This window comes from Pan troglodytes, chromosome 1, assembly GCF_028858775.2.
Source record: "Pan troglodytes isolate AG18354 chromosome 1, NHGRI_mPanTro3-v2.0_pri, whole genome shotgun sequence".
Classification (NCBI taxonomy): domain Eukaryota; kingdom Metazoa; phylum Chordata; class Mammalia; order Primates; family Hominidae; genus Pan; species Pan troglodytes.
In genome coordinates, this window is record NC_072398.2 from 138,410,848 (window position 1) to 138,438,463 (window position 27,616).

General features: G+C 39.9%; 1 protein-coding gene and 1 pseudogene across 11 annotated transcripts in view; one reads left to right on the plus strand and one right to left on the minus strand.

Annotated features, from left to right (window-relative positions):
- EVI5 (ecotropic viral integration site 5) overlaps nt 1-27,616 on the plus strand; it is a 281,694-nt gene that overhangs the window by 33,712 nt on the left and 220,366 nt on the right. For 10 of the 11 annotated variants that reach the window (XM_063799583.1, XM_009425371.5, XM_009425383.5 and 7 more), the window contains one exon: nt 21,743-21,972. The exons of the other annotated variant lie outside the window; for it this stretch is intronic. In XM_063799583.1, the coding sequence (XP_063655653.1) occupies nt 21,743-21,972 (230 nt within the window). The remainder of the gene's footprint in view (nt 1-21,742; nt 21,973-27,616) is intronic. 11 annotated transcript variants of the gene reach the window in all.
- Nucleotides 1,389-17,088, minus strand: LOC104001689 (cyclin-J-like; annotated as a pseudogene).

The following is a 27,616-nucleotide window of genomic DNA, read 5'->3' on the forward strand; positions in this document are numbered from 1 at the left end:
GCCCGGCTAATTTTTGTATTTTTTGTAGAGACAGGGTTTTGCCATGTTGCCCAAGCTGGTCTTGAACTCCTGGGCTCGAGCAATCCACCTGCTTTGGCCTTCCAGAGTGCTGGGATTACAGGTATGAGCCACCGCGCCCAGCCTTAACCAACTTTTTAAAACAAAATTACAAAAGGCTTACATGATACTAAAAAATTTTAAATACAGAAGTCGCTAAAGTAGGAAAGTTTTCTTTCTCTGTTTTTATTTCCCTTGCTACATTCTCACTATCTTGAGGTAGCTGTTAATAGTTTCATAGCCTATCAAAATATGATATTATATTGTATGTATATCCTATTCTTTACCTATATTTGATTGGCTCCATCAAATTGGGAACCATGTTATTTTTAATGGCTGCATCACATTCTGTTGTATGGTAGTGTCATAATTTATTTGCTTATTTTCTGATTGATGAACATTGTGGTTATTACCAGTTTTTTCTTATAAATAATTCTGTGATTTTTTTTTTTTTTTTTTTTTTTTGAGGCAGAGTCTCGCTCACTCTTTTGCCCAGGCTGGATTGTGCAGTGGCTCAGTCTCGGCTCACTGCAACCTCTGCCTCCCGGGTTCAAGTGATTCTTATGCCTCAGCCTGCTGAGTAGCTAGGATTACAGGTGTGCACCACCATGCCTGGCTAATTTTTGTATCTTTAATAGAGACGGGGTTTTGTCATGTTGGCCAGGCTGGTCTCAAACTCCTGGCCTCAAGTGATCCACCCACTTTGGCCTCCCAAAGTGCTGGGATTACAAGTGTGAGCTACCATACTTGGCCTGATTTTTTTTTTCTTTTTAAAAATAAGAGATCTACTCCAGCCTTAATTTTAGTGCATAAATCCATATACCTATACTATTTATAATAGGAAGTTATGTAGAATCATCTAAATTTTTTTTATTGTACAGATTGCCACAGCATAGGAATTCATGACTTTAAACTTACTCAAAATTTCTTCTAGAGAACAAAGATAAAACTCAAAACTGTAGAATAAAAAAAAAACCTCTTCAAAAATTAGTACTTTACATCATAAAAGACTGTTTGGCAAGCCCAAGATAAACGTTTGTTTTTGACTTATAAGCCAGTGTTAGGCCCATAATCTACCATAGGTCAAATCTCAAAATGGCAAATTGGAGTCTGTCCAAATTTTCTGTTGTATTGAATATTTTTGAAATATTTGAACTATTAGCCAGGACGTGAGCATTTTTGTCATACACGGATTTGTTGTAACTAAATTTGACACACGCACCGTCAAAGTGTTTGTTTAGTCCTCGCAGGTGTTCATGGCATATTGAAAGAGATATTCAGTCTTCCTGGTGCTGGTACCTGAAGAGTTCTGATGTCATTTGGATCTCTTTACTTTTGAATGGAAGTTTACAAAAAGCTTACCCAGAGCTTCAAGTCACAGAGCAGTCTGGGTCAGTTATTACCCTTACACATAATCACCTTTCAAAGCATGAAGTAATACAAGGGTAATGTTCATTTGTCTGAAAGCTCTGGTTATAAGAAACATTCAGACAGGGCTTAACTTCTGCTACTGTTGCCAGTGAGGGACAGCCCAATACCAGTGCGCATGTGCCCAAGGCCCTGAACACTAGTTTGGAAGCCAGGAGGACACATCTGTAGCTTGTAAGATGAGGCGTGCATAGTAGATACCATCTGCTAACAACAGCTTGGTTGATGTAGGATGGCGATACAGTGGTGAGGTCTATGTGACTGTTTGACATGCTGAGGTTGCTGAAAGTGAACTGGCTGTGAGGGCTGGGAGACTGTCTAGAACACACTTAGTTGTGCCATTTGAGGTCCTGCTTGTCCTCTCTTTGCTTCTTTCACATCATTATCATGAGCAGTCAATAGCTGTTCAGTACACGGCACTAAGAAATACCAGGAGTAAGCAGTAAGATGATGTAATGATGTAGTCTTGTAGGCCATGTTGGAGAAAGACGAAGTATAATCCTCGAAGAAGCCATACATGTAGCAGCTACTGAAGAAAGTGCATAATTTAGAAAGGGGTAATTTTGCAACAGTACTTCCAGGAAATCTGCATATTTGGCTGTGTAGTGTTTAATCTTTTCCAGGCAAATCGTTGGCCAGCCATCGTGAAGATCTGTTTTGTGTACTACTTCAGAGAGAACAAATTCAATGAAATGGGCAGCTGTTGGAAGGCGGAGGTCCATTCCACTGATAGGTTTCTAATGATAAGAGTTACACATGTAGCAAATTTTGTTTTGCTACATTCATATTAGTCATAACACGTAGGCTGTTGAGCTGTTCCAGCTTAGGCACACTATCTTCTTTTTCTTCAGATTTACTTGCTAGAAGCAGATGGGAAATTGCAGCTAAATACAGCTGCTAGATAGAGATGTCATAGCAATCCATAAATAGTTCTAGTAAATAGCAAGATGCTGGCGTAGAAAGAGCGTGACGTGATCGCTCACAATGGCAGTCAAGTCAGCAAAATACTGGCTGAGACCCAGTTGAGGGGACTGGCCTTTGTATGAGGGCAACTTCAGCTCTTTGTACCAAGTGCTCGGTGAATATTGGCAGCCAGCTCTCCTCGCCATCACTGCCTCTCCAGCTCCCTGGGACCCTGAGGTGCATGCAGCCAGACACAACAACTACAGTCCCGCCCCAAGGCCCTCACAGCCTCAGTCCCCTTGGCGTCGGCCCCACTGGTGCTGCAGACAGTTGGCTGCGAAGCGCCAGTCTCAGCTCTGGCCAAGCTCCCCCCATTGTTAAAGGACTGGCAGGCGGCTCCCAATTCTGTGATTAATTTCAGTACGTAGGTCCTTGCTTATTTGAGTATTGGGACAGATTTCTGAGTCAGCCCATCGACATGTATCATGGATACTTCCAAATAGTCGTTCTAAACAGCTGTATGAATGAATGTATTCAGCAATAATGTCTTTAAAAATACTAATTTCCTTTAGACAAATCATTAGTTTTTTTGTTTTTGGGTTTTTTGGTTTGTTCGTTTTGTTTTTAAGACGGAATCTTGCTCTGTCGCCCAGGCTGGAGTGCAGTGGTGTGATCTTGGCTCACTGCAATATCTGCCTCCTGGGTTCAAGTGATTCTCCTGCTTCAGCCTCCTGAATAGCTGGGACTACAGGTGTGTGCCACCCACGTCCGGCTAATTTTTATATTTTTTAGTGGAGACGGGGTTTCAACACGTTGGCCAGGCTGGTCTTGAACTTCTGACCTGTAGTGATCCACCCACCTCAGCCTCTCAAAGTGCTAGGATTTCAGGCATGAGCCACTACAGCTGGCCCAAAGCATCAGTTTTTTATAATGAATATTTCAGATGCAAAAAAAAAAAAAAATACCTATGTTCACATCACCCACCTTAAGAAATAAACATTATAAATGTACTTGTAAACATAATCCCCATCTTCTTTAAGATATAACATTATACTTATATGTATGTTTATAAACAGTATATCATATAAACATGCCCTTTTACATTTTCATTATTGCCCAACTTTGTGTGTTGAACATAATATGTCACATGAAGTCATTAGCCTCCAGGATGGCTGTCAGTGGTCTCCACTTCCTTATATTTATGCTGTTATGCGCTTTCTTCCCATGTTGAATAGGGCTGACTTGTGTAACCAATTGAATATTACAAAAATATCAGAGTGACTTATGAAGCTAAGTCATGTAAGCATTTTCTGTCTTGCTTTCTTGTTCTGGGGGAAGCCAGTTGCCACAAGGTGAAGATACTCAGCAGTCTTATGGAAAGGTCCACATGGTGAGAAACTGAGGACTTTTGCCAATAACTATATGAGGGAGCCATCTTTGAAGCAGCTCTTCCAGCCCCAGTCAAGCCTTCAGATGACAGCAGCACTAGCCAAGATCTTGTCTGCAAGCTCATGAGAGGCCATGAGCCAGAATCGCCCAGCTAAATTGTACTGCAGTTTCTGACATACAGAAACTGGGAGATAATAAATATTTAATGTATTAAGCTACTAGGTTTGGTAGTAATGGATGAGAGAAAGAGACTTGTAATTGTTTCCATGTTTGCCTCCCCATACTTCATTACTAGTGAGCAATTTGAAGACAGGACAGGAACCATATGTCTTACTTATTTTCCCACTCAATGCCTAGCCTTATGCCTATGTTTAGTAAGTATTTGTTGAGTGAAATTGATAGTATTCTGGTGGAGGTAAAAAATTTAGAAGGGATATTAAATCCCTAAAACTGAGATAGCCTGATGTTTGAATCATGAGTCATTGTTGGATAGCATGTAAAGACCACATTGTTTCTTCTGAATAGTAGTTAAAGTAAGCCTCTCAGCTACTAATGCTACCCTGGCTATGGGAGTATGGCATTGATTTTGAAGTTATGGCATCTGGCTTTTACTTTACTATTCTCTGGGGCTTGGGTTAGGATACAATCTTTTCTAGACGACTTTCATTTCAGACTTCCTTCTAGGCATATTAACTGAAGCTAAATTTTTTTCTTTTTCTTTTTCAAAATATGGAAGAATGTAAAAAACCTAAAGTCCTGTCAGTTTAGGATTTTGCTGGTATATGTAGCAAGAGACAGTACTTAACTATATCCTAGTGGATTGTTTTTATAGATTATGGAGAGACAGTATTACTACAGAGGATTATATCTAATTATATTCAGAAAATATATTCCAAAATTAGATTCCAAAATTAGGTATAATTTTGAGTCACACATTTGATACTTTTTAGTTCTTGTAACCTGTGTTGTTTAATATGGAGGCCCCTAGCTACATGCGATGAGTGAGCTCTTGAACTGTGACTAGTCTGAATTGAGATGTGGTGTACATGTAAAATTCATACTGAATTTCAGACTTAATATTAAAGAAAGAATGTAAAATATTACACTAATAATTTCTTCATATTCCTTATCTATTGAAATAATGTTTTGAGTATATTGGGTTAAAAATATAATTTCATTTGTTTTACTTATTTTTACTTTTTAGAATATAGCTACTAGAGAATCTTAACTGATATGGCTTGCATTTGTGGCTTGCCTTATATTTCTATTAGAGAGTGCTTTTCTATTGATTGATTGATTGGTTGATTGACTGTTTGATTGAGATGAAGTCTCACTGTGTAGCCTAGGCTAGTCTTGAACTCCTGGGCTCAAGTGATCCTCCTGCCTTGGCCTTCCAAGGTGCTGAGATCACAGGCCTGAGCCATGTCGACTGGATCAGAGTGGTTTTTAACCCATCAAAATATTCAGTTCTTCAGGGCCTTTGTACATTTTCCTTCTTTTTTTTTTTTGCCTGACTCTTTATCTGGCTTCTTCCTGCTCATTTCATAGATCTTATCTTAAACGTTGCCTCCTCAGAAAGGCAGTCCTTATCCACCCTATCAAATTAAGTTCTTTAGTGTTTTGCCCTCATGTCATGTATCCTTCTCTGCATTTATTTATTCACTATTTGTCTGACTTCTTAACTAGCTCTGTGAGGGAAAGGACCATGTCTATTTTGTTTATGATGACACTTTTAGCACCCAATAAAGTGTTCTTTTAGAAAGTAGATTCTAAATAAATTCTTGTTCAATGAGTGATACTGGTATTACTAAGCAGTGGGCTCACTGCTCGATGCTCATAGAACCCAATACTATGACACCAGCTTTTGAGAAAAGAAAAAGGGCTTTATTGTGAGCTGACTGGCAAGGAGACAGGAGTTTCAGAAAGAAAATATGGAGGAGGATGTCATAAAAGAAATTAGGAAAACAGGGCTGTGCTGCACCGCTGCCCCTCGTCATGCGCAGGTCGACTCCCCGCTCCCCACAAAGAAGGAAAAGTTCCCAGAACTGAACAACCTGCTGTGCTTAGCACTCCGATTGGTCCTTTTCTAAATTAAAAGGGCCCATTGGAGTGCTAAGCACAACAGGTGAAAAAAATATCTGTATTAAGACGTTTCATTAGGCTGGGGGCAGTGAGTGGCTCACGCCTGTAATCCCAGCACTTTGGGAGGTCGAGGCGGGCAAATCACTTGAGGCCAGGAGTTCGAGACCAGCCTGGCCAACATGGTGAAACCCTGTCTCTACTAAAAATACAAAAAGTAGCCAGGCATGGTGGCACGTGCCTGTAATTCCAGGTACTCAGGAGGCTGAGGCAGGAGAATTGCTTGAACCCAAGAGGCGGAGGCTGTAGTGAGCTGAGATTGTGCCACTGTACTCTAGCCTGGGCAACAGAGCGAGATTCCGTCATTTTATTGAATTTTCACAACTAAGGGGCTAAGGAGAAGATAGAGAAGTTCCCAGAGGTAAAGGAAAAATGGGTTAGTTAATAAAATTAGAGTAGTTACAGGCTCTTCAACAAGAATACTGGAAGCAAAAGACAATAGAGGGCAATATCTTAAAAAGTATAAGGGAAAATTATTATTATTATTATTTTAAGACAGGGTGTCTCTCTGTCGCCCAGGCTTGAGTGCAGTGGCGTGATCTTGGCTCACTGCTACCTCCGCCCCCTGGGTTCAAGCAACTCTCCTGCCTCAGCCTCCCAAGTAGTTGTAATTATTATAGGCGTGCACCACCACGCCCGGCTAATTTTTTGTGTTTTTAGTAGAGATGGGGTTTCACCATGTTGCCTAGGCTGGTTTCGAACTCCTGAGCTCAGATGATCCACCCACCTTGGCTTCCCAAAGTGCTGAGATTACAGACGTGAGCCACTGTGCCCGGTTGGGAAAATTATTTGTAATCTAAGAGTTTATAGTGCAGTCATTTTCAAGTGTAACAGTAGAAAAAGCATTTTCACATATGCAGTGTCTCAAACTCACCTCTCATGCAACCCCTTTCAGGAAGGTAGTAGAGGAGGTACTCCACCAAAATAAGAGTGTTTTGAGCAAAGGGAAGACATAGTGTTTAGGAAACAAATGATCCAACCCAAGTGAGGTGAAAGGAATACCTGGGAATCACAGTTGTGTACCAGGTGTAGAGCAACTAGTCCAGAATGGAGCAAGTCAGAAGGTTGCAGAAAGGACTTGTACAAAAATATAAGATTGATAGCACATGTGATATGCTCGAATATGTTGAGGAGATTTATATAATTGGATGAATTGGGGGTGAATTTATAAGTACAAATAAAGCTAAACAATTAGACATTTATTAACTCCAGGGAAAGTAAAAAATTGGTCCAAGAAAGTAAAAGTAATCACAGTATACCTCATAGAACAACTGTGACTAAAGTTACATAGTCATGTTAATGCATACACTGAATATTGGTGTAACCAAAAATATGTTTTTTATTTATTTTTATTTTTTTTGAGAGGGAGTCTTGTTCTGTCGCTCAGGCTACAGTGCAGTGGTGCGATCTTGGCTCATTGCCAGCTCTGCCTCCCGGGTTCATGCCATTCTCCTGCCTCAGCCTCCTGAGTAGCTGGGACTACAGGTACCCGCCACCATGCCTGGCTAATTTTTTGTATTTTTAGTAGAAACGGGGTTTTACTGTGTTAGCCAGGATGGTCTCGATCTCCTGACCTCGTGATCCGCCCGCCTCGGCCTCCCAAAGTGCTGGGATTACAGGTGTGAGCCACCGCACCCGGCCCAAAAATATGTTTTAATTACATAGGGATAATGGAATGTATGAAGTGTTTGTATGTTATGGTGGGCAAGGTTGATGATATGGATGATGGGGAAAGAACTAATTGACCTTTTTCACAGGAAGAAGTCAACAGATAAAGTATTACTTTTTTTTTTCTGGTCATAACCTCATGTAAGTGGTAAAAATTAAAAGTAAGGGGAAAAAGGCAATGGGGTAGACATTTATTATAGCCAAAGGAGGGTCAGGAATTCTACTTCTGGATCTGGGGATGATAGGAAAGTTCAAAAATTATTTGCAAAATTTTGTTCATATGTGCATGAATTTCTCAAAGGAGTTTGTGACCCCTAAAATGTCTAAAGAGTATAGTGTAGTGTGATGATTGTGGTGTTTTTCAGCGTGTTCGTGAAAGTGTTAGTTTTAGTTTTGATTCTTGATTTATTTTTATGTTTTCATGTATTCATTATCTTGTTATATGAAAGATGACTTAGTTTGGTAAAGCAAATACCATTTTTTATTTGGTTTTATATTAAAATAAACCTCTTAAGTATTGATTTGTATCTGTGCTGCCTTCTGAGTTAATGTCTTCGGCTCTTCTAGTTCATTGATTTTCTGTTTATGTCTGTTTAATTCTCTATCCCTCTGTCTTCCCCACATCTCACCTCCCTTTTTTTCCTATTTCATTTATTAAATTTTTTATTTCTATAAGTTCCACTTGGATACTTCAAAAATTTGCATGATCTTTGTTTGTATCCTATTCCTTGCTCATTTAAAAAATTCTTTTATTGCTTTAAGCATTTTAAAAGTAGTTATATATTCTGTATTTGATAATTCCAGTAGTTGAAGTGCTTGTGGGTCTAATTCTATGCTCAGCTGTCATTTATTGAGTTTTGTCTCTTGTGTGAGTTATATTTTTGAGTGGTGAGCTTATTTTCATCTGTGTCAACTTTGGTGGCTTGATTGAGCATTTTAAGAGACTTAGAGAGCAGTTATGTGAACATGAATTAGTATGGATATTTGGAAATCTGAGGCTGTGGGCCCCCTTTTAGCAGGATGTAGATTATGTGTGATAAGGTTGGATCTACATTTTAGTGACTCTTCGAGTGCTTGGCAAAGTACATTATTTTATAACACTTTCTGTGCTCTAAATGGGGAGGGAGTTTTTCCTTGTCTGAAGTTAGCATGATTTGGCTAATTAAGTGAATACTCATATTCAGTAGTTAGTACTCTCCTGCTTAACTAGGTATATATATTTATTTACATATATTTATAGATACTATATATATATGTAGAAATTACCCTTTATTCCACAGAGACATTTATTGAGCATCTGGTTTATGATAGACAAGATCTTTGATACTGGGGATATAGAGGTATTCAAGGCAGTCTCTCCTGTTGGAAAGTTAAATAGTAGATGAAACTGAACTTTGTATATATTATTAAAGATGTGCTAGAGTATCCATATTAAAAGCTTCTGAATGCCCAGGCTTATATGTTCATATTGTAGAATGGTTGCCTTTTAAGAAGTTAAAAATTAGGAGCTCCAGCTGAAGGAGGAGGTTAAGTAAGGAGAGCTCTATACCATGGCTGGTACAAAGCTAACTGCCAGCAGATGCACCAGTGGTAAAACACCCAGGAAGCAACTGGCTACAAAAGCTGCTTGCAAGAGTGTGCCCTCTACTGGAGGAGTGAAGAAGCCTTATCATCATGACTATAATACAATTTATTTGTCCTATCTCCTATCTATTTGTCTATTAAGAATAAAGTAGCTATGAAGGTTTTCTTTTTCTTTTTTTTTTTTTTGAGACAGAGTTTCGCTCTTGTTGCCCAGGCTAGAGTGCAATGGCGCGATCTCGGCTCACCGCAACCTCTGCCTCCCAGGTTCAAGTGATTCTCCTGCCCCAGCCTCCCAAGTAGCTGGGATTACACATATACGCCACCACGCCCAGCTAATTTTTGTATTTTTAGTAGAGATGGGGTTTCTTCTGTTGGTCAGGCTGGTGTCAAACTCCCGACCTCAGGTGATCTGCCCGCGTCGGCCTCCCAGAGTGCTGGGATTACAACCATGAGCCACCGTGACTGGCCAATATGTATTTATATTTTCTTAGTGTACTTGTACCTACTCATAGCACACTATAGACAAATGAAAAGATGTTTTTTTCTCAATTATTTGAAGCCTCTGTCTCCCCAAAATAAAAATAAGACTGGTATGCTGTCTTTACTGATACTCTATACTTTTAGTTTCTTGGTTTTATTTCAAGCACTGTTAAATATTTTAATTTTGTTTTGTGGGATAATGTGATATTGTTCCAGTTACTGTAGCGGTGTAACAAACCACCATGAAACTTAATGGCTTCAAATAATCATTTTAGTATGTGCTTAGATTCTGTGGGTCAGGAATTTAGACAGAGGATTATGAAGAGGACTTGTCTCTGCTTCACGTCTTTGGTCTCAGCTGGGAAGACTTAGAGTCTGGGGCTGACTCTTCACTTAGGGCCTAGAATCAGTTGGGGGTATGTTCACATTTGTGCCTGGTGGTTGAGGCTGGAACCTCAGCTGGACTGTTAGTGAGAATGCCTGTACTCTCCATGTGGTCTCTGCGTGGGCTAGTTTGGGCTTCTTGAAAGCATGGTAGCCAGATTCCAAGAGTTAAGCTCAGTAATCACTTTTGGTACCCACTTTTGGTTGAAGCAGTCAGCGAGCTTTGCTTGGGCTCAAGGGGAGGGGATGTGGACTTTACCACTCTATGGGAAGATGTGGGATGGGAAATGTGGCCGTGTTGCAGATTGGATTGTGTCCTTCAAAAAGATATGTTGAAGTCCAGCTATCACAGTACCCTTGTACCTCAGAATGTGACTTTATTTGGAAACAGGGTTGTTGCAAATGTAATTAGGGAAGATACAGTCACTGGAGGGGAGAATGTCATGTGATGATGGAGGCTGAGATCCAAGTGCTTGAAGTGCTGCAACTGCAAACCAAGAAATGCTGGTCATTACTGGCAAACCACCCAAAGCTAGGAAGAGGCAAGGGAAGATTCTCCCTACAAGTTTTAGAGGGAGAATGGCCCTGCTGACAACTTGGTTTTGGACTTCTAGCCTCCAGAACTGTGAGACAATACATTTCTGGGTGTTTTTTTTTTTTTTGGTGAGATGGAGTCTGGCTCTGTCACCCAAGCTGGAGTGCAGTGGCGTGATCTCAGCTCACTGCAACCTCCGCCTTCCGGGTTCAAACAATTCTCCTGTCTCAGCCTCTCAAGTAGCTGGGACTACAGGCACCCAACATCACGCCTGGCTAATTTTTGTATTTTTGGTAGAGACGGAGTTTTGTCATATTGGCCAGGCTAGTCTCAAACTCCTGATCTCAAGTGATCCACCTACCTCGGCCTCCCAAAGTGCTGGGATTACAGGCATGAGCCACCACACCCGGCTTATTTCTGTTGTTTTAAGCCACTCAGTTTGTGGTACTTTGTAACAGCAGTACTAGGAAACTAAGATAACAATTAGTTTTCTTGCTGCATCTGCAGGGGATTGGTTCCAAGATCACTGCCCTCATACTACCATGGATGCTTAAATCCCATATATAAAATAGTGCGGTATTTGTATATAATATACACACATCTTCCTGTATACTTTAAAATCATTTCTAGATTACTTATGATACCTAATACAATGTAAATGCTGTGTAAGTAGTTGTTATACAGTACTGTTTTTAAAAAAATCTGTATTATTTTTAATTGTATTATTATATTTTGAGTATTTGTGATGCATGGTTGGTTCAGAACCTGCAGATGTGGAACCTGTGGACTATATAGGCCATCTTTGGGAAATACAGACTTTTACAAATGTGTCATAAAAATTATTCTATAGCTTTTCCCCCGTTACTTGTATTGGGTAACAATATATAATAATATATGGTTGTTTTGCTCACTTATACTTCTTTTTTAAAAAAACTTTTTTTTTTTTTGAACCAGAGTCTTGCTCTGTTGCCCAGGCTGGAGAGCAGTGGTATGATCACAGTTCACTGCAGCCTTGACCTCTCAGGCTCAAGTGATCCTCCCGCCTCAGCATCCCAAGTAGCTGGGATCACAGACACACGCCACCATGCCTGGCTAATTTTCTTTTTAATTTTTTGTAGAGACAGGGTCTCGCTCTATTGCCCAGGCTGATCTTGAACTGCTGGACACAAGCAGTCCTTCTGCCTTGGCCTCCTGGGCTCAAGTCATCCTCCCACCTCAGCCTCCCAAGTAGGTGAGACTACAGGCATGCACCACTACACCCGGCTAATTTTTGTATTTTTAGTAGAGACAGGGTTTCACCATGTTGGCCAGACTGATCTCGAGCTCCTGACCTCAAGTGATCCACCCACCTCGGCCTCCCAGAGTGCTGGGATTTCAGGCATGAGCCACTGTGCCCAGCCAGTACAGTACTTTAAAAGTTATTTTTAGTGTGTATAGCTGCAAAGGGAATTTTGAATAGGAGATACCTTCATTGAAATGTGCTGTTTAACAATCAAAATTAATCAAAAGTCATTGAGAAAGTATTGAGTACTCACTGGTAAAAAGGAAAGGCCTTAGACACATTAAATTTAACAGAGTTTAATTGAGCAAAGAACGATTCACAACTCGGACAGCCTTCAGAACCAGAACAAGTTCAGAGAACTCTGACCTGCAATGTGGTCAAGCAGCATTTATGGACAGAAAACAGAAGCGAGGTAAAGAGACAGCTCTTTTGGTTACAGCTTGGCATTTGCTTTATTAGAACATGGGTTCAATGTTGGCTGCCTAAAGCTTGGTTGCTATGATTGATTGAGACTCAGCTATTTATTACGTAACCCAACTTAGGCTTTCAGTTAGTTTGCCAACTAAGTTAGGTTGCTCTTTGTTATGTAAGGACTCAAATACATGGGCATCCTTAGGCCAAGTTTAGTTTAACACTATTCACCAAATTTGTTTTCAGGTCATCAAGAAGATTCATGAAGAGTGTAATGAATGGTCTGTCTTTGACCTACAGGAATATATATGAAATAATGTTTTTGTTTTATTTTTCAGACAAGCTCTCATTCTGTTGCCCAGGCTAGAGTGCAGTGGCATAATCATGGCTCACTGCAGCTTTATGCTCCTGGGCTCAAGTGATCCTCCACCTCAGCCTCACAAGTGCCTCTACTACAGGTCTGTGCCACCACACCCAGCTAATTTTTTTTGTAGAGATGAGGTCTCATTATGTTGCCCAGGCTGGTCTTGAATTCTTGATCTCAAGTGATCCTCCTGCCTCTGCCTCCCAAAGTGTTGGGATTATAGGCCTGAGCCACCATATGTGGCCTGTTTTTCTTTCTTAAGGTACTGAGAGGCAGTAGTACATCTAATGGTTTATAATATAACAGTGTAAGCATAATATGGCACATATAGCACTGTGGAGATGAGGTGATAATGTATCTGAAAGTACTCAGTGAATATTATCATTATTAATGAATGTCACAATATTTAATATAAACAAGAAGTACCATAGAAGTGAAGAGAAACATGACACAGAGCACACAAACACCTTAAAGAATGAGTACCGTTGGCAACTGAGCGGCATTTCTCAGAATTTGTTTTGCAGTAAAGAGTGAAAAAGGCTGGGTGGGTGGTCCACGCCTGTAATCTCAGCACTTTTGGAGCCCGAGGCAGGTGGATCGCTTGAGCCCCAGGAGTTTGAGACCAGCCTGGGCAACATGGTGAAACCCTGTCTCTACCCAAAAAAAAAAAAAAAATTAGCCTGGCATGGTAGTTGTGTGCCTGTGGTCCCAGCTACTCAGGAGGCTGAGGTGGGAGGATTGCTTGAGCTCGGGAGGTTGAGACTGCAACAAGCCATGATTGCACCACTGCACTCCAGCCTGGGTGACAAGACCCTGTCTCAAAAAAGAGAAAAACGATTCCTGACTAGTCAAGTTTGGAAAGTAAATTCCTCTACCTTCTACTTTTGACAGCGTATAATAATGTCTGAGAATTGCTGTAATAAAAAAAGTTTTACTTAGGGACTTCAGCTTTTAATGATGTGATTCACTACATAGCTTGGAAAAACTCTTCCTCTATAAAGCACCTCAAAATGCAAACATCCTTTTAAATGCAAAGCTGTATTTTCAAGAATGTAAGAGAAATGCCCCTTCTCCAAAAACAGAGCCACTCTAGAAGCCACCAGATTGTCTTCAAGTCTGCCGTCCTCTGTGTGTGTGTGTGTGTGTGTGTGTGTGTGTGTGTATATGTGTGAGATATTTGGCATAACTATATTAATTTCAAACAAAGCAAACTTAAGAAGGAGAATTATCAGGGATAAAGACAGGCATTACATAATGATAAACGGGTCCGTTCTCAAAGAAGACAAAATAGTCTGTGAGGCAAAAACCAATAGCAATGTAAGGAGTAATAGACAAATTCACTATTATAGTTGGATGCCTCAACACCTCTCAGTAATTTATAGTGTAGCAGACAGAAAATCAGTTAGGCTATAGCTGAATAGCACCATTTATCAACTGGATTTAATTGATATATATAGACTGCTTCATCCAACAACAGCAAAAAACACATTTTTCTCAAACTCATATGGAACATTCGCCAAGATTAACCACATTCTGGGACATAAAACACATCTTAACTTGTATTCTCAGACCACGGTGGAATTAAGTTAGAGATCACTAACAATTATCTATACAACTTGTGTTGTATAGTTAGAAAGATATTTGGAAAATCTGAAAATACTTGGGAATTAAAAAACACACTTCTAAGTAACACATGAGTTGAAGTCTCAAACTAAAAATATTTTGAACTGAAGGAAAATGAAAAGCAGCAAAAGCAGTGCTTAGAGTTTGATTTATATTGAATCATATAGTAGAAAAAAAGATTCAAAAATCAGTGATTAAGCTTCTACTTTAGGGAACTAGAGATAGAAGAGCAATATAAACCTAAAGCAAGCAGAATAAAATAAATAATAAAAATTAGTAGAAATCAGTGAAATAGAAAACAGGAAAACAATTACAAAATTAATGAAAGAAAAACTGTTTCTTTTAAAAGGCATTGAAAGTGACGGACCTCTAGCCAGGGTAACAAGAACAAAAGAGAGAAGACACAAATTACTAATGTCAAGAATGAAAGGGGTAATTTCTTCCCCCAGATTTCATTGTGATAAAGTATTCATAACAAAATTTACAGTTTTAACCATTTTAAGTCTATAATTAAGTATATTCATATTGTTGTACAACCACCATCACCATCATCTCTATAATTTTTTCATCTTTCCAAAGAAACTCTGTGGCCACTAATCAATAACTCCCTATTTCCTCTTCCCATGGCAACCACCATTTTACTTTCTGTCTCTGTGGATTTGACTATCTCATAAAAGTGGAATCACACAATATTTGTCATTTTATGGCTGGCTTTTTTCACTTCGTATAATGTCCTCAGGGTGTGTTCATGTTGTGGTATGTCAGAATTTCCTTCCCTTTTTTTTTTGAGACGGAGTCTTGCTCTGTCGCCAGGCTGGAGTGCAGTGGCACGATCTTGATGCACTGCAACCTCCGCCTCCTGGGTTCAAGCGATTCTCTTGCCTCAACCTCCCAAGTAGCTGGGATTACAGGCGCTCGCCACCGTGCCCAGCTAATTTTTGTATTTTTAGTAGACACGGGGTTTTGCCATGTTGGCCAAACTGGTCTCGAACTCCTGACCTCATGTGATCCGCCCACCTCAGCCTCCCAAACTGCTGGGATTACAGGCGTGAGCCATCACGCTTGGCCCTCCTTCCTTTTTAAGGCTGAATAATAGTCCATTGTATAGAGATAGCACATTTTGTTTATCCATCAATCCATTGATGTACACTTGGTTGTTTATCCCTTTTGGCTATTGTGAATAATGCTGCTATGAATATGGGTATATAAATATCTAAGTCCTTGTTTCAGTTCTTTGGATAAATAACCAGAAGTGGAATTGCTGGATCTTATAATTCTGTGTTAAATTTTTTGAGGAACTGCCATACTGTTTTCCACAGCAGCTGTGCCATTTATATTTCCATTAACAATGTCAAAACTTGTTATTTTCCTTTTTGATAATAGCCATCAAAATGTGTGTGAAATGATATCTCATTGTGGTTTTGGTTTGCATTTTATTTAATTTTAATTAAAATTTTTTTTTTGTGAGACAGAGTTTTGGTCTTGTCGCCCAGGCTGGAGTGCAATGGCACTGTCTCGGCTCACTGCAACCTCCACCTCCTGCGTTCAAGCGATTCTCCTGCCTAAGCCTCCTGAGTAGCTGAGATTACAGGGACCCGCCACCACACCCAGCTAATTTTTGTATTTTTAGTAGAGATGGGGTTTCTCCATGTTGGCCAGGCTGGTCTCGAACTCCTGACCTCAGGTGATCCACCTGCTTCAGCCTCCCGAAGTGCTGGGATTACAGGCATGAGCTACCGTGCCTGGCTGATTTGCATTTTATTAATGATTGGTGATGTTAGCTGGGCACAGTGGCTCATGCCTATAGTACCAGCTACTCAGGAGGCTGAAGCAGGAGGATTGCTTGAGGCCAGGAGTTCAAGACCAGCCTGGGCAATATAGCAAGACCTCATCTCTTAAAAAAATTAGTAATGTTGAACGTATTTTCAAAAGCCCCTGTGATTATTGGCCATTTATATATCTTCTTTGGGGAAATGTCTGTTCAAATCCTTTGCTCATCTTTTAATCAGATTATTTGTTTTTTTTTGTGTTATTAATTTGTAGGAGTTCTTTATATATTCTAGATATTAAACCCATACAGCTATATGATTTGCAAATATTTGCTTTCATTTTTCTGGGTTATTTTTACTCTGTTGATACACAAAAGTTTTTAATTTTGATGGAGTCCAATTTATCTTTTTTTTCCTTTTGTTGCCTGTGCTTTTTGTGTTAGTCTAAGGAATCATTGCCAAATCATTGTCATGAAGTTTTTCCCTTACGTTTTCTTCTAAGTTTTATAGTTTTAATTCTATTATTTAGGTCTTCAATCCATTGTGATTTAAGAGGTCTTTTAAATGAGCTGAATCTTTGATTTCTTATCTCTAAAATGGAGACATTACCTACTTTATAGAATTATGAATGAGCACTAAAATGAGTTAATATGAAATAATGTGAAAAGTCCTAAAAAAATAAAATACTGAGTTGTCAGATCAGCCTTTATATTATAAAACAAGCTAACTCCACAGTGACAAAGAATAACCCCATCAGCCCCGTTTTCTGAATTGTACCAGTTTTTTTTTCTTTTTAAAATAAAATCAAATGAAGTTACTGTCTGTTTGAAGGCCTTTTTCGAAAATAGGGTTTGTTATGTAATAATATCCTGACTATCCTTTTGGAATCTCCAGGCTTTAGGAATTAGTCTGATTCAAGAAATCTCAAAAATAAAGGTCATTGTGGTAGGAATGGGAATATTTTGCAGCCCTTATTTCTGTATCTCTCAGATACTCCTCAACTTACTATAATCTGGTTTCTGCCTTCTTTTGGTGAAATGGACTCACTGAAGTCATTAGTGACCACATCCATTGCCAACCTTTGGTCTTGCTCATTCTTGATAGTGGTTAAGAGCAAGGAATCTCCAACCAGATTGCCTGTGTTTGACTTTTATTAGCTTTGTGACCTTATGTAAGTTGTATAGCATTTTTGTGTCATCATTTCTTCACTTGTAAAATGTGGAAAATAGTAATACCTACTTTATAGCATTTCAATAATTAAATAGATTTAATACATATAAAGTGTTTACTACAGTACCTGGTGCGATTTAAATGCTGAAAAAGTGTTTGCTGATATATTCCCCTCCTTTTTGAAACTTTGTTTCCAAACCTCTGGCACCATACAGTGGGAGTTGCATAGAATCTACGTAGAGTTTAGGTAGCGCAGAAGGCTGGTCAAAATTTCATATCAGAGTCCCTAAAAACCATACCACGTGGAAACTGTTATACTGGCTTTCAGTACTAAGTCTAAGACTGCCATACAATTAACAAAGATACTGAAGGGAGTGATAGGGATACTATTTTAGATACTTTTCTATATGACTATAAGAAATACAGGAATAATGACAGGGTAAGGTACTATCTTTAATTATAACAGTCTCCATGCTTTGCATAGTGACTTACACAGAATACTCAGTAAATATTAGTTGATTTTATACATACATGTATACAGACACACACATACACACATATGTATATCTGACATAGTAAAAGTGAGCCCAATAAAAAATAAAACCAAAATCTTGACCTGTGTGTCTTTGGTCCACTCATCTCAAGGAAGGAACATGAGATGTCTGGTTGGCAGTCCCTCATAATGGCCAGTTTTGTGAGAATCAAAGAGTGTAAGAAAATTGTCAAGAGACAAGAAACCAGAAAAGAAAAGAAAAAGCGGAGATAAAAATGAGTGTAACACAGATTAGAGGGGTGGGGATAAACAGCAGGTACTTTGGAGAAGCTAATAAGAGACGGAAAATAAAGCAGTTTTGCATTGTGGTGTGGTGGTGGAAAAGTCTCTTAGTCCTCAATAGCCCTTGAAAGTGTTTGAGCTTCTGTGTTAAAAGCTACTTGTCTCTGGTTCCTGTACTTTTTGAAGGAAGATTGTAAAATGATAATAGATAGTGTAATGTTTATATAAGCAAGCTGTATGTACACTAATGGTAACTATATTTAAAAATCATCTCATGTGTTCATTCAGTAAACAGATATGAAAAAGTATTAGGAAATATTCCCTGGCTCTAAGGAAGGGTAAAAAGATAGAACTGCAAAAATTATTGGTGAATCTTTGTGACATCTGTATATAGCTGAAGTCCTGACATTATGAAATGTGTTCTGCCGCACTGCCCTTTTTTTTTTTTTAAAGGTAACTTGACTTTTGACATTTAAAGATCTGTTGGGTTTTTGACTCTCAGTGATGGCACAGGTACCCATACTCATAGTTCCTCTTTACCCACAATAGTACCCTTTACCCAGGGGGGAATATTATACTCTAGAAATGTGATTCAGTTTCACAGTATGATTCAGGAAGTAATTAACCATAGCCATGTCCTTTTCTCCCTCATGATTTTTTGATCTAAAATCAGAATCTTTAAAAATAGATCTATTTTAGGGAAGTTAAGAGCATCCTTTTAATAAAATATAAAGTGATATAATCATGTCTGTTTCTCATGGGAGATTGTATTCAACTATTGTAATAGTATGTAACGCTTTTACTACACTTAAAAAATTGAGATATAATTTATATACCATAAATTTGCCCCTTTTAAAGTGTATAATTCAGTGGCATTTATTATATTCACAAGGTTGTGCAACCTTCACTACTGACCAATCCCAGATTATTTTCATCACCCCATAAAGAAATCCTGTACCCATTAGTAGTCATTTTCCATCCCTTTTCCCAGGCCCTGGAAATTACTAATCTACTTCTGGATTTGCCTGTTCGGAACTTTTATGTAAATGGAATCATACAATATGTGGCCTTTTTTGTGTGTGATTACTAAGCCTTTTTAATGATGGTTTTAGCATTTTCAAAGTGTGTTCGCTTTTTTTTTTTTTTTGAGACGGAGTTTCGCTTTTGTCGCTCAGGCTGGAGAGCAGTGGCGTGATCTTGGTGCATTGCAACCTCTGCCTCTCGGGTTCAAGTGATTCTCCTGCCTCAGACTCCTGAGTAGCTGGGATTACAGGCGCCCGCCACCATGCCCAGCTAAGTTTTGTATTTTTAGTAGACACGGGGTTTTGCCATGTTGGCCAAGCTGGTCTCGAACTCCTGACCTCAGGGTGATCTGCCTGCGTTGGCCTCCCAAAGTGTTGGGATTACAGGTGTGAGCCACCGTGCCCGGCCAGTATGTTCACTTTTTAAAATAAATGCATAACACCTCTATGAGATAGACAGGAACTTTGTGACATATTTGCATTGTCAGATTTGTTTATATTTATTTATGTGACCTCAATTTACCGTAGGTTGAGGAAAAGAGATTCAGAGGTGGCAGGGTGGAAGTTTGGAAAAGTAAAATTAAAGGAAAAATAGTACATGATGATATATGAAAAAATAATTTAGCCCTGTGGGATTTCTAGATTCTATGAATATTAAACTTTATTAAATTGCAGATGCAATTAAATACTCTATATTTAAGAACTTAAAACTTGAAGTTGAGTCTTTAGTAGTTATAGGCTGAATTCCATTTCAGTGAGGTCTAAAGCATGTCAGAATTGTGCTTTTGATTATTTCAGACTCTTTAAATCGAAGCCTGTTGCTACAGTGTGCAGAAGGGGTATGATATAAATTTCTTTTAATAAAGCAATTAATAGGTGTCTTTTGCTTTTGCAGCAATTAACTTACTGAGTAGGGGAGTTTAATATAATGAAAATGTAAAGCATTAATTATTGAAAATTGTAAGTATATTTGAAATTAATGTATTGGTAAAGTGTACCATTTTTCTATAAATTTTATACATTAGGTTTTCTTCCGTTTTTCTGTAAATTTTATACATTAGGTTTTCTCTTTTTAAATATTAGAGTGTGCTTTGGGGATGCGAATTTGTGCCATTTTCACAATTGAGTTTATAGTTGTTATCCTAAGATCGATAGGATAACAAATCACACAGTAGGCTATCTTAGTGCCTACTATGGCTTCTGTCATTTCGTGGCACAAATAAAGTTTTGGCTAAATTATTATTTGGTTCCTATATGGCCTTTTGCCCTGATGAGCTGTTTTCATCTATGAGTTGACAGGAAGGACTTCTTTTGCCTGGAAGCAGGCATAAACGATCACCTCATGCTTCTCTTTCTTAGGTCTCTTATGCCATTCAACTTTTCTTTCTTGGGATTCGTCTCTCAACGGTAACAGCCCACTGATCCTTTCTATAATATCATTTCTAAAGGAAGTAAGTTCTAAAAGGGGAAAATTATTGGCAAATGGAAAGAAAATGAGAGGCATCTTGAGTTTAATAAAACTCTTGCCCCTATTCAGCACTTGTAATGGAATCTTTGTCCTTTTAGATGCTCCATCCTCAGGTTAAGTGGCTTAACTATGTCCTTAGAATTGCTTTTCCATTTTATCCTTTCTGTACATGGAATTTTCCTGCTAAATTGAAGTGGAGGAAGTGGAGACAGAGAAAAAGCCATGTATATATTGAGGGCAGGAGGAAATGCTTGGGTAACCAATGAGGAGAGTGGTACCTACTACCAGGACCTGGACAGGATTTTTTTTTGTGTGTGTGTACATATGTTCATATGGATTGCCATATATAAACCAGTGTTAGCTTTGAACAGTATGTACATTTTCTTTTTCAGCTGAATTTGTTGTATACATATCTGCTTAGGAGGTTGGCATGGTTTATGACAAATATGTGAGCATATGTATAATTCGTTGAATCTTAGAAAAGAGAGGAATCTTAAAGGCTTTTTTCTTCCTGGTTAGCCACCTAAAACAGAAACTTAACCCTTAACCAACGCTTGACATTTGGCTTTTACAATTGCCACATTAACGTAGCTATTGGTAGAGAATGTACTACTCTTTCCTAGGCATCCCATTCTATTTCTGAATAAGCCAACTATTAGAAATTCTACCTTGAACCCCTCTCGTTCTATTAACCCAGCCATTTACCATAATTTTGTTCCTGGGGTGCTAGTCCCTCTTCTATAACAACACTCTTTAGTGGTTTGAAGAGAGATCAATCAAGGGCCTCACTACATTTTATTTATGCTAAATACACCCAGTTTTTGTTGAATTGTTAGTCATGTTACAGGATTTCCCTGATCATCTAATGGACATGTTTTAATTCCTTGACTTGCATATGTTTTTGACTAAAACCCCAAGAATACATTTTACATCCTCACTCAATACACCCATATACATACATACATGTAGGATGTATTTTTAAAATAACAAACATATCTTTAATTTGATATTTTTGCTCTTTTTCATTTTTGAAACATGCTGGTTGATTTTTGTCACTCCTGATGGGTCTCAGTTTGGAACACTGTTCTGATTTGTTCATGCTGCAGAACTGAAATAAACAGTTTGCAAAAGCTGGATATTAGGGTATTGTTGCTAAAACAGGTTTTACCTTTACTTCCTCAAAGAGAATATTCTGATGATGGTTATTAAGTAAATCCTAACAGAATTATTAAGTTCTCGGTAATGAATACAGTGTAACTAAAGTATATGCAACTTTTATTTTTGTCCTTAGGTGGCGACAGACAAAGTTGCAGAAAAGCTGAGCTCTACTCTCTCATGGGTGAAGAACACAGTATCGCATACAGTCAGTCAGATGGCCAGTCAGGTGGCAAGTCCATCTACTTCATTACATACCACATCCTCATCTACCACACTATCAACACCAACCCTTTCACCATCTTCCCCATCACAGTTGAGTCCAGACGACTTAGAACTCCTGGCTAAACTGGAAGAACAGAATAGGTGAGTGAGGTTGCTTGGCTTTTTTCTCTCCAATTATACAAATCCAGCCATTCATATTTACTTACACTAGAATTTTTTTTTCTATTTTTTGGTTTCTTATTTATCAAAGTTATTTACAGAAGTGTTCGTCTTTTTTGGGGGGAGATTGGTCTCAAAAGAGACTAACATTTTCTTCTGGCTCAAATAGCTTTAGAGATTTGTTTTCTTAATATAGCAAATTCCCTAAATCTTTCTTGAATTTTATCAATTTTTTAAAAAGTAAATGAAACTATAACTTTATAATTTTAAACTCTTTGAACAGTCTCCTTTGGTAAAAGCATAAAATAATTTAATCCAGTATAGATATCTGATTTGTGGTTTAGAGTGCAAAATCTTTTCATAAATTATTCATAGAAAGCAAAATATCCTTTTCTCCTAATGGTATTAAATAGAATAGTTTTCTGCTCTGCTAGGAATGCATATTCCGGACTCTGTTTGTTTCCTTACCATGTTATTGTCAGAGGCTCTTTAGGGCATCATCTCTTTTATACATTTATTTATATATATAAAATATATTATTATAATAGATTATATTATAATAATATATAATATATAAAATGTATAATATACTTTATGTTATATATAACATATATTATATTTTAATGATTATATTATAATATATATAATATATTATTGTATATTTCAATCATATAATATATATGTTATATATATTTTTGTTGAATTATAATATAATTATGATATATGTCATATATATGATAATATATGATATATATGATATATATCATATATCATATAATATTTATATATAATATATAATATAATATATACATTATATACATATGGAAGAGCACCCTTTTGTGCTCAGTCAAGCTATATAATGCTACTGGCTTAAAATCATAACAAAAATAACTTTTAACAGGTTTTTTGATGTATTGTTGTAATCAACTATGCGTACTTAAACTGTACAATTGGATACATTCTGACATATGTATACACCTGTGAAATTGTCGCCAAAATCAAGAAAATGAACATCTCCATTATCCCCGTCGCTGTCCCCAGGCAGCCACTGTAGTTTGCATTTTCTAGAATTTTGTAGAAATGGAATCATACAGTATGTAGTTTTTTTGGTATGGATTATTTCACTCAGCATAATTTTGAAAGTCATGTTATAGCACATATTGATAGTTGATTCCTTTTTATAGTATTCCATCATGTGGAAATATCATAGTTTATTCACTCACCTGTTGCTATTAAATGCCATAAACATTTGTGTTTAAGCCTTTGCATGGATATATGCTTTCATTTCTCTTGGAATGGAATGACTGGATCATATGGTAGGTATATGTTTAACTGCCAAACTGTTTTTCAAAGGGCCTGTACTTTTTGATATCCCGCCAGCAGTGTATGAAATTACCAGTTCTTCTACATCCTTGTCAACACTTGGTATGATCAGTCTTTTTAGTTTAAGCCATTTTATTAGGTATTAGTATCTCTGGTTTTAATTTGCATTTCTCTGTTGGTTTTGAGCATCTTTTTATGTGTTTATTTGTCATCTGTATATATTCTTTGATTTTTTAAAAAAAATTTGATTATTTGCTTTCTTATTACTATGTTTGGAGAGTTCTTTATATGTTTGGGGTAAAAGTCTTTTTTTTTTTTCTGTCTCTCTCTTTTTTTTTTTTTTTTAATTGATCATTCTTGGGTGTTTCTCGCAGAGGGGGATTTGGCAGGGTCACAGGACAATAGTGGAGGGAAGGTCAGCAGATAAACAAGTGAACAAAGGTCTCTGGTTTTCCTAGGCAGAGGACCCTGCGGCCTTCCGCAGTGTTTGTGTCCCTGGTTACTTGAGATTAGGGAGTGGTGATGACTCTTAAGGAGCATGCTGCCTTCAAGCATCTGTTTAACAAAGCACATCTTGCACCACCCTTAATCCATTCAACCCTGAGTGGATACAGCACATGTTTCAGATAGCACAGGGTTGGGGGTAAGGTCACAGATCAACAGGATCCCAAGGCAGAAGAATTTTTCTTAGTACAGAACAAAATGAAAAGTCTCCCATGTCTACCTCTTTCTACACAGACACGGCAACCATCCGATTTCTCAGTCTTTTCCCCACCCTTCCCCCCTTTCTATTCCACAAAACCACCATTGTCATCATGGCCCGTTCTTAATGAGCTGTTGGGTACACCTCCCAGACAGGGTGGTGGCCGGGCAGAGGGGCTCCTCACTTCCCAGTAGGGGCGGCCGGGCAGAGGCGCCCCTCACCTCCCGGATGGGGCGGCTGGCTGGGCAGGGGGCTGACCCCCCCCACCTCCCTCCCGGACGGGGCGGCTGGCCGGGCGGGGGGCTGATCCCCCACCTCCCTCCCGGACGGGGTGGCTGGCCGGGCAGAGGGGCTCCTCACTTCCCAGTAGGGGCGGCCGGGCAGAGGCGCCCCTCACCTCCTGGACGGGGCGGCTAGCTGGGCGGGGGGCTGACCCCAGCACCTCCCTCCCGGACGGCACGGCTGGCCGGGCAGGGTGCTGACCCCCCCACCTCCCTCCTGGACGGGGCGGCTGGCCGGGCAGAGGGGCTCCTCACTTCCCAGTAGGGGTGGCCAGGCAGAGGCGCCCCTCACCTCCCGGACGGGGCGGCTGGCCGGGCGGGGGGCTGACTCCCCACCTCCCTCCTGGACGGGGCGGCTGGCCGGGCAGAGGGGCTCCTCACTTCCCAGTAGGGGCGGCCGGGCAGAGGCGCCCCTCACCTCCTGGACGGGGCGGCTGGCCAGGTGGGGGGCTGACCCCCCCACCTCCCTCCCGGACGGGGCGGCTGGCCGGGCGGGGGGCTGACCCCCCCCACCTCCCTCCCGGATGGGGCGGCTGGCCGGGCGGGGGGCTGACCCCCCAACCTCCTTCCCGGACGAGGTGGCTGCCAGGCGGAGACGCTCCTCACTTCCCAGACGGGGCGGCTGCCGGGTGGAGGGGCTCCTCACTTCTCAGACGGGGCGGTTGCCGGGCGGAGGGTCTCCTCACTTCTCAGACGGGGCGGTTGCCAGGCAGAGGGTCTCATCACTTCTCAGACGGGGCGGCCAGGCAGAGACGCTCCTCACATCCCGGACGGGGCGGCAGGGCAGAGGTGCTCCCCACATCTCAGACGATGGGCGGCCGGGCAGAGACGCTCCTCACTTCCCAGATGGGATGGCGGCCGGGAAGAGATGCTCCTCACTTTCCAGACTGGGCAGCCAGGCAGAGGGGCTCCTCACATCCCAGACGATGGGCGGCTGGGCAGAGACGCTCCTCACTTCCCAGACGGGGTGGCGGCTGGGCAGAGGCTGCAATCTCGGCACTTTGGGAGGCCAAGGCAGGCTGCTTGGGAGGTGGAGGTTGTAGCGAGCCAAGATCACGCCACTGCACTCCAGCCTGGGCACCATTGAGCACTGAGTGAACCAGACTCCGTCTGCAATCCTGGCACCTCGGGAGGCCGAGGCTGGCGGATCACTCGCGGTTAGGAGCTGGAGACCAGCCCTGCCAACACAGCGAAACACCGTCTCCACCAAAAAAATACGAAAACCAGTCAGGCGTGGCGGCGCGCGCCTGCAATCGCAGGCAGTCGGCAGGCTGAGGCAGGAGAATCAGGCAGGGAGGTTGCAGTGAGCCGAGATGGCAGCAGTACCGTCCAGCTTCGGCTCGGCATCAGAGGGAGACCGTGGAAAGAGAGGGAGAGGGAGACCGTGGGGAGACGGAGAGGGAGAGGAGAGGGGAGAGAGGGGAGAGGGCTACAATTGTTTTTCTTATATTGATTCATGTATCCTGCAGCTTTGCTAAACTCAGTTATTGTTTTGGTAGTTTTTTTTTTTTTGGTTTTTGTCTAGATTCCATTAGATTTTCTATGTAGATGAGCCTATCATCTGTGAATAAGAGCACTTTTGCTTCTTTCCAATCTGGATGCCTTTTATTTATTTTCTTGACCATTGCTACTAACTGGGAACCTCCTGTATAAATTTGAATGGAAGTGGTGAACAGACATACCTGTTCTTTTTCTGATCTTAAGAAGAAAGCATTAAGCTTGATGTTAACTGTATTTTTTGGATATGGCCTTTGTCAGATTGAGGAAGTTCCTTTTTTTTTTTTGTGAGAGAAGGTCTTGCTTTGTCACCAAGGCTGGAATGCAGTGGCATAATCATGGCTTGCTGCTGCCTTGGTCTCCTGGGCTCAAGTGATCCTTCCACCTCAGCCTTCTGAGTAGCTAGAATTACATGCATGCACCACTACACTTGGTTAATTTTTTTTTTTTTTACTATTTTTGTAGAGACGAGGTCTTGCTTCGTTGCCTAGATTAATCTCAAACTCCTGGCTTCAAGGACTTGGGTTCCCAAAGTGCTGGGATTACAGGCGTGAACCACTGTGACCAGCCGCTTTCCATTTCTTTCTTTCTCCATTTCCTTCTTTCTTTCTTTTAGAGATGGGGGTCTTGCTCTGTCACTTAGGCTGCTGTAGTGCAGTGGCACAATCAGGGCTTGCTGTAGCCTTCTCCTGGGCTCAAGTGATTCTCCAAGCCCTGCCTCCTGGGATTACAGGCACGTGCCATCATGCCTGGCTAACTTTTGTACTTTTTTTTAGAGACGGGGTTTTGCCATGTTGCCCAGGCTGGTCTTAAACTCCTGGGCTCAAGTGATCCTCCTGCCTCTGCCTCCCAAAGGCTGGCATTACCGGCATTAGCTATTGCACTTGACACCTCTTTCTATTTCTTGTTTGCCGAGGATTTATGTAAAACAGATTTTGGATTTTGTCAAATGCTTTTTTTGCCTCTACTGAAATGATCATTAATGGTTTTCTTCTTTCAGTCTGATAATATGGCAAATTACATTGATTTTTCAATGTTAAACCGACTTTACATTCTTAGGATAAACCCCACTTCATATATCTTTTCTTTGTAAAGTATTGGATTCAATTTGCTAAAATTTTGTTTGTGATACAGTCTGTGCTCCATATCCACAAGTTCTGCATTTGCAGAACCACAGATGGAAAATATGTTTTAAAATAAGAAATAACATACAACAATAAAAATAATACAAATAAAAAAATACATGTAACTATTATATAATGTTTACATTGTATTAGGTACTAAAAGTCATCTAGAGCTGATTTAAAATATAAGGAGAATGTGCATAGGTCATATGCAAATACTATACCATTTGATCTAAGGACGTCACCACCCACACATTTTGGTATCTTTGGTATCTTTGGTATCAGGGAACCAATCCCTGAAGGATACGGAGAGTTGAATGTATTTGCATCTATGTTCATGAGGGAAATGGATATAAAGTTGTCTTCAAAAGTCCTTGACCTTTATCGGTAATATGTTGTCACCTTGTAATGTCTGTGTGACCTTTCTTTTCTAATAAAGTCATTTAGTGCTATATGGTAGTCCCCCCTTATGTGTGCGGGATACTTTCCAAGACACCTAGGAGATACCTGAAACTGTGGATAGTTTCAGACCTCATTGTCATCAACTGAAACGTATTTCTGTTGATGACTTCTACTCACAAATTTAATGCTGTTTTCATCTTAATTAAGCATTTATCATACATTGTGACCATAACTTTTGTAGTTTGAAGTGCAAGAATAAAATCAGTATAAATTTATTTTTCCTTCACAGTTTCACA